The sequence below is a fragment of the Anser brachyrhynchus genome (genome assembly GCF_964034855.1).
Source record: "Anser brachyrhynchus genome assembly, chromosome: 28".
Taxonomy (NCBI): Eukaryota; Metazoa; Chordata; class Aves; order Anseriformes; family Anatidae; genus Anser; species Anser brachyrhynchus.
Window position 1 is genome coordinate 3,389,629 of NC_137721.1, and position 10,707 is coordinate 3,400,335.

General features: G+C 73.7%; 3 protein-coding genes across 4 annotated transcripts; all 3 read right to left on the minus strand.

Annotated features, from left to right (window-relative positions):
- Positions 1-1,113: 1,113 nt before the first annotated feature.
- On the minus strand, positions 1,114-3,448 carry PMVK (phosphomevalonate kinase). The gene is made up of 5 exons (XM_080570327.1): positions 3,293-3,448; positions 3,155-3,218; positions 2,041-2,193; positions 1,848-1,977; positions 1,114-1,632 (listed from the first exon to the last, which is right to left on the minus strand). Exons 1-5 carry the CDS (start codon positions 3,373-3,375, stop codon positions 1,496-1,498), a joined length of 567 nt encoding a protein of 188 aa, XP_080426453.1. The 5' UTR covers positions 3,376-3,448; the 3' UTR covers positions 1,114-1,495.
- Positions 3,449-4,264: 816 nt separating this feature from the next.
- On the minus strand, positions 4,265-8,281 carry PBXIP1 (PBX homeobox interacting protein 1). 2 transcript variants are annotated; one of them, XM_080570328.1, is made up of 11 exons: positions 8,145-8,281; positions 7,078-7,166; positions 6,899-6,998; positions 6,761-6,816; positions 6,523-6,667; positions 6,224-6,439; positions 6,120-6,143; positions 5,964-6,037; positions 5,730-5,855; positions 4,615-5,636; positions 4,265-4,522 (listed from the first exon to the last, which is right to left on the minus strand). In XM_080570328.1, the coding sequence occupies exons 2-11, from the start codon at positions 7,135-7,137 to the stop codon at positions 4,465-4,467; spliced, it is 1,881 nt and encodes a 626-aa protein (XP_080426454.1). In that variant the 5' UTR covers positions 7,138-7,166; positions 8,145-8,281; the 3' UTR covers positions 4,265-4,464. The 2 variants fall into 2 exon arrangements, with proteins under 2 accessions (XP_080426454.1, XP_080426455.1); XM_080570329.1 differs by having other exon boundaries at positions 7,078-7,242; positions 8,145-8,251.
- A 345-nt stretch (positions 8,282-8,626) lies between these two features.
- On the minus strand, positions 8,627-10,286 carry PYGO2 (pygopus family PHD finger 2). The gene is made up of 3 exons (XM_080570330.1): positions 10,086-10,286; positions 9,952-10,001; positions 8,627-9,847 (listed from the first exon to the last, which is right to left on the minus strand). Exons 1-3 carry the CDS (start codon positions 10,210-10,212, stop codon positions 8,762-8,764), a joined length of 1,263 nt encoding a protein of 420 aa, XP_080426456.1. The 5' UTR covers positions 10,213-10,286; the 3' UTR covers positions 8,627-8,761.
- Between the last annotated feature and the right edge of the window lie 421 nt (positions 10,287-10,707).

A 10,707-nucleotide genomic window follows, 5' to 3' on the forward strand; every position in this document is an offset into this window, starting at 1 on the left:
AGTCCGCCGGGGCGCACCGGCGCCGGTACCGGCAGCGGCGGGAGCCCCGACGGCGGCGGGGCGAGCGAGCGCGGGGCGCCCCCGCCCCCGCCCCGCTCCCGGCCCCGCTCCCGGCCCCGCCCGTCCCGCGGAGAGCCCCGGGCCGCTCCCCGCCGCCGGTAGCCCCGCGCCCACCGACGGGCGGGCGCGGAGCCCCCGAGCCGGGCTGGGCGGCACCGAGCCGGGCAGCGCCGCTCCGCTCCGCTGCGCCCGGGGCCGGCCCGCGGCTCACGTCGGGGGCGAGGAGCGGCGGGAGCGGGGGCTCCCCGCGGCCCCGGAGCGCTGCCCGCGGCTGTCACCGCTCGCTGCCGGCCGCCGCCCCTCGACGGGGGTGGGTGCGTGGGGGCGACAGCGGGGACTGGCCCGGCACGGGTTGGGCGGGGGGCTCCGGCGGCCGAGGGGACCGAGCTGCCCCCCAGAGGGGGCCCTGGGCATCCCCTGGCATCCCCCGGCCCCCCGAGGAGCCACCTCGCCAGCTGCCGTTATATAATGCCCCGTAATCTCCTTACGGCCTCCGACGAGGCTCAGGGCCTCGAGCAGAGGCCAGAGATTACGGGCAGCAGCTGGAGCTGGCAGAGCCCTTGCTGGGGCTGGGGCTCCCCCTTGTCCCCTGTCCCCCTTGTCCCCTGGGTCTCCCCCTTGTCCCCTGGGGTTGGGGGACAGGGCTCTGCCAGCCCTGGCGCTCCCGGCACAGGGAAGGGGGGGGACAGGGCCAGGCTGGCCCCCAGCCCTCCCAGTATCCCTTCCCGCAGCCCCCCCCAGTGTCCCTGTCCCTGCCCCCGGGTTGGGCCCAGCTGCTGAGGGAGACGAGCTCCCGGCGGGCAGGTATTAGGGCAGGAGCCTTCTGCTTCGGAAGCAGATAATCCGTGGGGAATTGGCCGCAGGAAGCCTATTAAAACACACCACGAGGCACCCAGCTGGCGGCCCCCCGGGCGGGCACAGGGAATTAAACCGCACCTCACGCCACTGCCACCCCCCAGCTGGAGGGTCTGCACCAGGGCAGGGGCACAGCCCACTCCCCAGTGACCTGAATTTCCACCCCCCCCCCCCCAGGAAAGGAGACACAGCCCCGGGTGTTTCTCAGCATCAGAGCTTTATTCCAGTGCAGGCATCGCCCCCAGCCTGGACAGGAGAGGCAAACTGGGAAGCGCCGCTGGGCTCGCAGGGGACGTGGGACGCAGGACACAGTCCCCGAGCCACAGCTGAGGGTCACTGAGCAGCAGCAGCCCCTCGCTCCTGGGGGAAGGCACGGCCCCTGCGGGGTGTGGGTGAAGCGGATGGAGGTGCTGGGGGGGCTGGCTGCCTCCCCCTGGCATCCTCCTCCCCAGCCCCACTACTGGGGACCCACAGGTGGCCCCCACGATGCTCCCCATGCAGGGTAAAGCCCCCGGGAAGGATGAGGCCCCGTGTGAGCGGCTCTGAAGAGCCACGTGCCCCCCTGAATCCCACGTGGGAGCTACAGCTGGGCGCGGACGGACTGCAGCAGCGCTTCCAGCTGCTTGTCCAGGGACAGCTCGTCCCCATCGTTGGTTATTACCCAGTCGAAGGCCACTCCCTGGTCCAGGCCGCACTCAGACTCGGCGTCATCCACCCCTGGGGAAGAGCAGAGCCCACACCACAAGTCAGGATCCATCCCCTGGGGGAGGCACTGTGCAGCCTCACCCCCCGCCCGCTGCTCCGGAGCTTTATCCCGACCCTCCGGCTCCTGCACTCCGGGCACGGCAGTGGAGACAGGGGAGAGCCGTGCTGCAGGGCGCTGAGATGCACCGGGTTTGGCTGCGGTGTGATGGGAAGCAGCGCTCGCTCACCCGCCACGAAGACCCAGTTCCTCCTCTTCCTCGTCTCCTCGGAGGCCACGACGCGCACGGTCTGCACCGCGTCACCGTAGACGTGCCGGAACCACTCCACGTCCGAGAGGCGCCGCGTGTCGCTCACCACCTGCACCCAGGCTGCGTCAGCGGCCACCCTGCGCCCCCCGTGCTCCTCCCTGGCCCCACTCACCCACACCGGCTGCTCCACCCCCTCCACCACCGTCCTGCAGAAGAAGCCGGGGTCAGCACGGCGCTTCTCCTCGCCCCAGCGGATCATGTCCTGCCGGTACGTCTCCTTGTAGGCACTGGCGTCCAGGAGCCGCTGGAAGTCCAGGCCATGCTCCTGCAGGGAGAGGGTGTGAGCAGGGCACGGCCCTTGTCATGGGGCATGGCATGGCAAAGCTCGGCACGGCGTGATGCGGTGCAGTGTAGCACAGCACAGCACAGCTCAGCATGGCATGGCACGGCACAGCATAACATGGCACAGCTCAGCATGGGATGGCATGGCACAGCGTAACATGGCACGGTGTGGTGCAGCATGGCATGGCACAGCATAACATGGCACAGTGTGGTGTAGCATGGCATGGTGTAATATGGCACGGCATGGTGCAGCATGGCATGGCACAGCACAGCTCGGCACGGCACAGCATAACATGGCATGGCGTGGCACAGCATGGCATGGCACTGCACAGCATAACACGGCACAGCTCAGCATGGCATGACACGGCGTAATATGGCACAGCGTGGTGCAGCATGGCATAGCACAGTGTAACATGGCATGGCGTGGTGCAGCATGGCACAGCTCAGCATAACATGGCACAGCATGGCACAGCATGGCGTGGCACAGCACATCGTAATATGGCATGGAGTAACATGGCATGGTGTGGTGCAGTATAGCATGGCACAGCTCAGCACGGCACAGCACAGTGTAACATGGCACGGCGTGGTGCAGCATGGCATGGCACAGCACAGTGTAACATGGCACAGCTCAGCATGGCATGGCACGGCATAACACAGCACGGCGTGCCGCAGCATGGCACAGCACAGCACAGATCAGCATGGCACGGCACAGCGTAACATGGTACGGCACAGCGTAACATGGTACGGCGTGCTGTAGCATGGCATGGCATGGCACAGCTCAGCATGGTATGGCAAGGCATGGCGTAACACGGCATGGTGTGGTGCAGCACGGCCCAGCTCAGCACGGCCCAGCTCAGCACGGCCCAGCTCAGCACGGCGGATCCCGGCGGATCCCGGCCCAGCTAACCCCGACGCGGCACGGCCCGGCCCGGCCCGCCCGGTACCTCGGCGTAGCGCTCCTTGAGCGGCGCGGAGAGGCGCAGCACGCAGCACACGGCGGGGCCCAGCCTGCGGGACAGCGATCAGCGGGACGGGACCCGGGGCTCCGCCCGCGGCCCCCCCCCCTCCCCCCGGCCCGGTACCGGCTGCGGAGCTGCTCGGCCACGAAGTCCTTGCCCGACTTCCTCTTGCCGCTCAGCAGCAGCACGGCGCGGGGCGCCGCCATCCCGGCACGGCCCCCCCCGCGCGGCACGGAGGTGGTACGGCCCGGGGGGCGGGGCTATGATGGCTCCGCCCCCTGTGGGTTTGGCCCCGCCCCCGGGTGGGGATGGCCCCGCCCCCCGTGGGTTTGGCCCCGCCCCCGGGTGGGGACGGCCCAGCCCCCGGGCGGGCCCCCCCGCGCTATAGCGCCCCCTGCAGGGCGCCGCGGGGAGGGGCGGGCGGCACCCCGAAATCGGGGGTACCCCAAAACCAGGGGACACCCCAAAACCGAGGAGGGTTACCTCATAACCGGGGGGGCACCCCAAAACCGGGGGGATTATCCCAAAACCGGGGGACACCCCAAAACCCAGAAGGGTTACCTCATAACTTGGGGGGGCACCCCAAAACCGGGGGCACCCTAAAACCCAGAGGGGGTTTCCCCAAAACTGGGGGGGCACCGCACCCAGCCCCCCTACACCCTCACCCCCCACACCCAGTCCTGACCCCCCAACGCCTCTTTCTTCTTCCCAGCACCCCATTTCCCCCCCCAGCACCCCCCCAGCACCCCATTCTGCTCCACGCATCCCCGCCAGCACCCCTCTTTCCCTTCCCAGCACTCCCCTTCCCCCCCAGCACCCCCCTTTGCCCCCAGCACCCCCTTTTCTCCCCCCGCACCCCTATTCCCACCCCCGCACCCCCATTCCCCCCCCAGCACCCCATATTGCCCCAAGCATCCCCCACCCCCCCCAGCATCCCTATTTCCCTTCCCAGCACCCCTATTCCCCCCCCAGCACCCCCATTCCCCCCCCAACCCCCACTCCCCCCCCAGCACCCCCGTTCCCTCCTGACACCCCCTTTTCCCTGTCCTCCCCCCCCGCACCCCATTCCGCCCCCCCAAGCACCAGACCCGGCGGTGCCCAGCGGTGACTTTATTGCCCCCCCAGCAGTGCAGCATCACACAGTGCAGTGACTCGGGGGCCCGCGGCCCCTACAGGGCACAAGGCAGCCCCCAGACCCCAACCACGGCCCAGGGGAGCCCCCCCCGCCCCCCCCCGGGGCCGTTGTGCCGGACGAAGGCTGGCAGAGGGGCGCCCCCTCCCTGCGCACCACGGCTCTATCTGCCCCCCCCGTGCTGCCGCCAGGCTTTCCGGCCCCGCTCCTTCCCGGTGGAGCTGCAAGAGAAGAGGGGCAGTGGTGAGGGGGTCCCGGGCCCGACCCCCCCAAAACCTCCCCCAGGCCCCCCGTGCCCCCCCATCCCGCTCACCCGCCGCCGTCCCCGGCGTAGTGCCGCCGCACGAAGTCCTCGAAGCCGTCGGCCGCCTCCTCGTCGCCCCCCTCACGCCGCGCCAGCTCCTCCAGCATCTCCTCCACGTCGTCCACGAAGTCCACGAAGCGCAGGCGGTCGTGAGCGAAGGTGCCGTCGGCCCCGAAGGCGCCCTCCAGCCGCGCCGCCAGCCCCCCGAAGTGCCCCCCCCAGCCCAGGCGCCCCATGAAGCCCTCCAGCAGCTGCAGGAACTGCGTCTTCTGCACGGGCTCCAGCGCGGCGCCCAGCACCTCCCGGCCCTCCTTGCGGGCGCAGTCGGCCACCCCGGCGCAGCCCTGGGGCGCCCGGTAATGGCTCAGCGGGGGCAGCTCGCGGGGGCCGTGGGACGATTTCCCCCTGGCTTTGCCCGCCTTGTGCTCCCGCGGGGACCGGGGCTCCTTCCCGTGCCCGTGGGGTTTGCCCTGCTCCTTCCTCTCCCAGCCCCCCCGCTCGTGGGGACCCTCTCCGGCGCCGTGCCGCTTGTGCCGCCGGCTCTCCTTCTTGTCCGCTTTGAACGGCTTCTTCCAGGGCCCGGGGAAGGGCCGGGCCCCCTCCGCCTCCAGCTCGCGGCCCAGGCGCTCCTCCAGGGCGCTCAGCTGCTCCGGGAGCCGCTCGAGCCCCCCCGAGCCCCGCGCTCGCTCCAGGGCGGCTGCCAGCTCCTGCCGCACCCACGCCAGCAAGCCGCGGTGCCCGGCCCCCTCCCGCCTCGCCACGTCCTCCCTGCGGGCTGCGCCCCCCGGGCCGTGGGGCTGCTCCGCTGCCGGCTCCCCGGGCTCGGCTTGGTGGGGCTGGGGGCTGCCCGGGACCCCCGCAGCCTGCAGGCGCCGCAGCTCGGCCCGGGCGGCTCGGAGCGCCTCGGTTTCCCGCTGCAGCGCCGCACGGAGCTGCTCGTTCTCTGCAGCCAGGCTCTGCTGCTGCGCCCCGGCCGCCGCCGCCGCCCCCTCGCTCTTCTGCAGCAGGGCCTGCAGCTCTTCCTTGTGGGCCTGGGGCGGGGGGGAAGGGAGCGGGGGGGGGGCCGTGAGGGCGCGGGGTGGTGCCGGGGGGCAGCGTCCCCGGGGCACGCGCTGCGCACCCACCTGCAGCTCAGCCTGCATGAGCCGGATGTCCTGGTTCTCCTTGGCCAGCTTGTCCAGGAGGAGGCTGACGGACTGCACGCTCTGGGGGTCCGCGGCGGCCGGCGGCGGGGGCTGCTGCACCAAATCCTGGGGGAGAGGAAGGATGCGGCCCCTGGAGGTGCTGAGGGAGCGGCTTCCCCTCTGCCAGCTTAGGGGGGGAAGGTGCTGAGCCCCGCCCCGCGCCCCTCTCCTTACGCTCCCGTCCGCAGGCACCGGCGCCTCCTGCTCCGTGTCGGCCAGGTCGCGGCTCACCACGGCGTCCACGGGGCCTGGGGAGGAACCGCACGGGGACGTCCGAGCGCGTCCAGGCTGCCCCGCCGGGCACGACAGGCCAAGCCCCTCCACGCTCACCGTCTGCCGGGTCGTAGAAGCCCCCTGGGGAGAGGAAGGGACAATGAGGGGGACACCGGGCTCCCCATCCCGCCTCCCGCCCTGCCCCGGGACCCACGACTCACCGGAGATGAGCAGCAGCGCCACGGCCGCCAGCGCCAGCGCGCCCAGCAGGTACTTGCTGGTGCTGAGCCCGTCCTCGTCGCCGCCATCCTGCGTCCCCCGGCGCAGGGCAGGCCCCGGAGGGGGGGGCCCGGCACGGGGCTCGGGGACCTGCCGCCTCCGCAGCCCCTCGGCATCGTCGTCGCTGCTGGTGCAGCTCCCCTCCTCCGCTGGTGGCCCTGGGGAGGGGGGGACGGGGACCTCCAGGGAGCGCCCGCACCCCGGCGGCGCCGGCGCGGACCTGGCGTGCTCCCGGTCTGACCTGCTCTGGGGGTGTCTGGGCAGGGGCCCCGCTCCGCCGCCGCATCGGGCTCCTCGTGCTCCCAGCTCTGCGCTGCGCTGGGCTCCGCGGGGCCGGCCGCGGTGGGCACCGCCTCGGCACCCGGCTCCGGCCGCTCCTCCAGGTCCTGGGGACGCGGGCGCTGGGGTCTCACACATCTGCACGCAGCAGGACCCCAGCCCCACCGCTCCCCCTGCCCTCCCCCCCCCCCCGTGCTTACCCCGACCTCAGGGCACGGCGTTTGGCCCAGGAAGGCTCCGCTGCCGCCGTCGCCAGCTGGGGAGAGGCAGAGGCCGGCAGTGAGCAGGCTCCCCGCGCCCCGGCACCGGGGACTGCCGCGGCTGTCCCGTTTTCGTACCCGTGGCCGCGTCCTGGGCGCTCTCCTCCTCCGCCTCTTCATCCTCGGCCCCGTGGGAGGCCACATCCTGCTCCGGGCCCACCGTGTCCACGGGCAGCCCCTGGGACGAGGGGCAGCAGCTGGCACCCGCGGCCTCCCCTCATCCCCCCCCCGGCCCCGGGGCGTCCCCGGCCCCTCACCTCGGTGCCCGCCAGCACCCAGCTGCCATCCGAGTCCCGCGAGTCAGATTTCTCCGCCATGCTCCCGCCTGCGGACGGTGCTGACCCCCCTGCGAGGAGATGGACGGACAGACGGACGGAGGGACGGGCAGACAGACCTCACCCCCGTCCCCGCTCCTGATTTGCCTGGCAAAGCGAGTTTAGGAGCGGGAGCAAAGGGCGGCCCGGTGCTGCACCGCGGTCCCCGCACCGGGTGGGATGCCACAGCCGGGCACCCCCGGTGGCACCGGGATCCGGGGGGGGCTCCTCTGGTGGAAGGGGGGGGGGGAACCGAGCCCTCGCCTTGCCCGGTGCCGGGAGCACAGCAGGACCGAGGACGGGGCGCAGCGGTCACGGCGGCGGTGCCCGGGGATTCTGCACATTCCCGGCACAGCTGCGGAGGCGCCGCTCACCCCCCCCCCCCGAGACCCCCCCGCGACCCTCCCCAGGGCCCCCCCCCGGGCTGGCACTGACCCGGGGGCGGCGGGACCGAGACGTGGGAACTCCCCGCGGGGCGGGAGGCTCCCGGAGGGGACGGGGCTGGACGCGGCCCGGGGAGCGCTACCGACACCCCCCCCGCTCCCCCCCCTCCGATGCCGCCCCCCCCCGGGCCGCCGCCAGCCGGCCCCGCGGGGTATTTTTAGCCGCGGTGATGCCGCCCGGCAGGTGCACGGGGACGCGGCGAGCCCGGGGCCCGGCAGGCACCGAGCGGCGGCACCCGCCGCAGTATTTAGGGCACCCCCCCTCCCCCGCACCCCGACTTCCACCGGAGCCGCGCCCCGGGGCTCCCCGGAACCGGGGCGCGGGGGGAGAACGGGGCGGGACACGGAGCGGGGCCGTGCCCCGGGGGCGATGCCCGCTCAAACCTCCCGTGCCCGCGGCACCGATCGTGGCCCGGGACGTGCGCTCCGCTCCCCGGGGGATGTGACCGGGGAGGGAGCGGGGGGGACCGGGAAGGAACCGGGAGGGGACCGGGGAGGGACCGGGGGAGGACCGGGGGCAGCTCGGGGCGATGCCGCTTGGCCGGCAGGACGCGGGGCGGGCGGTACCTGGAGGCGCTCGGGGCGCAGCTCGGCCCGGTCCCGGCCGTAACTTTCCGCCGGTGCCGGTCGCCGCCCTCGGGACGGGCGCGCACGTGACGCGCGCAGCCAATGGCGGCGGGGCGGGCACCGGGGGGGGGTAACGGGGGCGGGGGGGGAGGAACCGGAGCAGAGCAGACACGGACACGGCGGTTTCAGAGTTTTATAGCGACGATACAAAAGTTTCCATGAACGCTCCGCTAAAACGGAAAGGGGGGGGGGGGGGCGGGATCTCCGCGGGCACAAAGCTGGAGGGGAGGGGCACCGGGACCGCACGGAGCAAGGCGGGGGGGGCACGTTTCCCCCCGGGGCACCCGTGCCAGCAGGCAGAGCCCACCGGGGGGGAGGGGGCAGAGAAGCTTCAACCCCCAAGCACCAGCACGATGGAGCCCCCCCCCCCCCCCCGAGGGAGCCCCCCCGGGGGCGCACACCGGCACAGCCAGAGCCCCCCCGTGCATCCTGGCAGGGGCCCCCCGGCGCCATCCCGCACTCACGAGTCCGATGGCTACAAAAAGGGGGGGGTTTGGTCCTAAAACTGCGCGGGGAGCTGTACAAGGCGGGGAGGGGGGGGTTGCGGGGGGGGCGGCTCAGCCGTCGTTGGCGGCCACCAGCTGCCCCATGCCCTCGCGGACGTACACCGACTGGATCTCCTTCGTCTTCAGGCAGAAGTCGCAGGCCCAGACGGCCGAGGCCTCGGTGGTGAGCAGCCCGTAGGCGTTCTCCGTCATGCCCGTGCACTCGCGGTGGAACCACTTCTGGCAGGAGGCCTCACACAGGATGGCGTCCTGGTCGTCGTTCACCTCGTTGCGGCACGCCCCGCACGGGTACACCAAGCCCGGGGGCGGCTGGTGCCCCGAGCCGCCAGCCGCCTTGCCGGGGGGCGGCAGGCTGTTGGTCTCGGGGGTGCCGCCGCCGCGGCCGGCGCTGGGGGGGGCGAAGCCGGGCTGCGCCCCGTTAACGGCAGCCGGGGAGCCCGAGTGCTGCTCCTGGGGGAAGGTGCTGGGAGGGGGGTTCAGGTTCTTACCCCCCTCCTCGCCGCCGGCGGGGAAGCCGGGGTCCGCCCCGGGGAAAGGGCTGGCGTTGGGGGGCAGGGGGGGCATGTTCTGCCCGGGGCGCTGCAGGGGGGACTGTCCAAAGAGGTTGCCGGGCTGGCCGAAGCGCTGAGCCATGGCCGGCCCGCCGGGGGGGTTGAGGGCCGGCCCGGGGCCCATGTCTCCCCGGGGGGGCTGCCCCATGGTGGGCGAGATCATGGGCCCGAAGCCCCCGACGGGCCCCTGCATGAGCTGCCCCGTGGGGGGGCTGAAGTTCTGTCCGAGGGGCTGCCCGAAGGGCTGCCCGGGGAAGCTCATGGCCCCGGGCTGCACGTAGCCGGGGTTCTGGGGGGGCATGCCGAAGGCCGGGCCCATCTGCCCGGGGGCGAAGGGCGGCGGCGGCGGCTGCCTCCGCAGGGGCTGCGGCCCCCCGCCGTAACCGGGGGGCACCTGCGGCGCCATCCCCCCCTGCACGCGGAAGCTGCCGAAGGGCACGGGGCTGCCCAGGAACGGGGCCGCCGCCGCCGCCGCGCCCACCTTGGGGGGGCCGAAGTCGTCCTCGAAGGGGTTGGAGGCCACCAGGTGATCCACCATGGGCGTGGGCGGCGGGGCGAACTCCGACAGGTGCGAGTAGGCCGGGCCCTGCGGGGGGAGGGCGGCGGGTCACGGCCCGGCTCCGGTAACGGCTCCGGTAACGGCACCGGGGCGGGCTGGGGGGGGAGTGGGGGGCACAGTCCCGGCCCTACCTGCGTGTTGGATTTCCGCCGCTTCTTCTCGGGGCTCTTCATCTGCAGCCCTGCGGGGAGAGGCGGCGCCGTCAGCCCCGGTTACCGCCCGGCCCCGGTTAACCGGCGGCCCCGGTCCCGCCCCGCTCTCTCACCTGCCTTCCCCTGCTTCCTGCCGGGCCCGCCGGCGGCGGCGCTGCCCGCGGGGTGCGGGCCCCCCCCCGGCGGGGGCGGCGGTGCCGGGACACCTCCCTCCAGCTTCTCGCCGTGCGGCGCCGCCATCGCCTCACAGCCGGCCCGGCGCCGCCATGGCCCCGCCGCGCTCCGCCGCACGGCCGGAAGCGGAAGCCGCGGGCGCGCGCGCGGGGCCAATCGGGGCGCGGGGGCGGGGCGAGGGGCGCCTGGCGGCGCGGGACAAACCATGTGCGGGGCAACGGGGGGGGGCGGGCGTGGGACGGTCCATGAGTAGGGGTGGGGGGGGAAGGGAGGAACCATGTGCGGGGCGCGCGGGGGTGGCGGGAGGAACCACGTGACGGGCACGGGGGGGGAGGAGGTTGCATGGGGAGGGAGGGGGGGGTGCAGGGGCTCGGCCGCTGTTGGCCCCCCTGAGCCCCAGCGCTCGCCGCCCAGCCCCGGTGCTTGCCCCCCAGGCCCAGTGCTCGCCCCCCGGCCCGTTACTCGCCCCCCCAAGCCCTGATGCTCACCCCTCAGCCCCACTGTTTGCCCCCCCAGCCCCGGTACTCGCCCCCCCAGCCCCATTGCTCGCCCCCCCAAGCC

What these genes read in the sequence shown, in the direction of transcription:
- PMVK (XM_080570327.1), bottom strand. Translation starts at nt 3,375, where the DNA reads ATGGCGGCGCCCCGCGCCGTGCTGCTGCTGAGCGGCAAGAGGAAGTCG. An exon ending in GGGTGGAGCAGCCGGTGTGG is followed by an intron (nt 1,978 to 2,040) that starts GTGAGTGGGGCC and finishes GCCTGGGTGCAG; the next exon opens with GTGGTGAGCGACACGCGGCG. An exon ending in GAACTGGGTCTTCGTGGCGG is followed by an intron (nt 1,633 to 1,847) that starts GTGAGCGAGCGC and finishes GCTCTTCCCCAG; the next exon opens with GGGTGGATGACGCCGAGTCT.
- PBXIP1 (XM_080570328.1), bottom strand. Translation starts at nt 7,137, where the DNA reads ATGGCGGAGAAATCTGACTCGCGGGACTCGGATGGCAGCTGGGTGCTG. An exon ending in TCATGCAGGCTGAGCTGCAG is followed by an intron (nt 5,637 to 5,729) that starts GTGGGTGCGCAG and finishes CCCCCGCCCCAG; the next exon opens with GCCCACAAGGAAGAGCTGCA. An exon ending in TACGCCGGGGACGGCGGCGG is followed by an intron (nt 4,523 to 4,614) that starts GTGAGCGGGATG and finishes CTTCTCTTGCAG; the next exon opens with CTCCACCGGGAAGGAGCGGG.
- PYGO2 (XM_080570330.1), bottom strand. Translation starts at nt 10,212, where the DNA reads ATGGCGGCGCCGCACGGCGAGAAGCTGGAGGGAGGTGTCCCGGCACCG. An exon ending in CAGGAAGCAGGGGAAGGCAG is followed by an intron (nt 10,002 to 10,085) that starts GTGAGAGAGCGG and finishes CTCTCCCCGCAG; the next exon opens with GGCTGCAGATGAAGAGCCCC. An exon ending in GGCGGAAATCCAACACGCAG is followed by an intron (nt 9,848 to 9,951) that starts GTAGGGCCGGGA and finishes CTCCCCCCGCAG; the next exon opens with GGCCCGGCCTACTCGCACCT.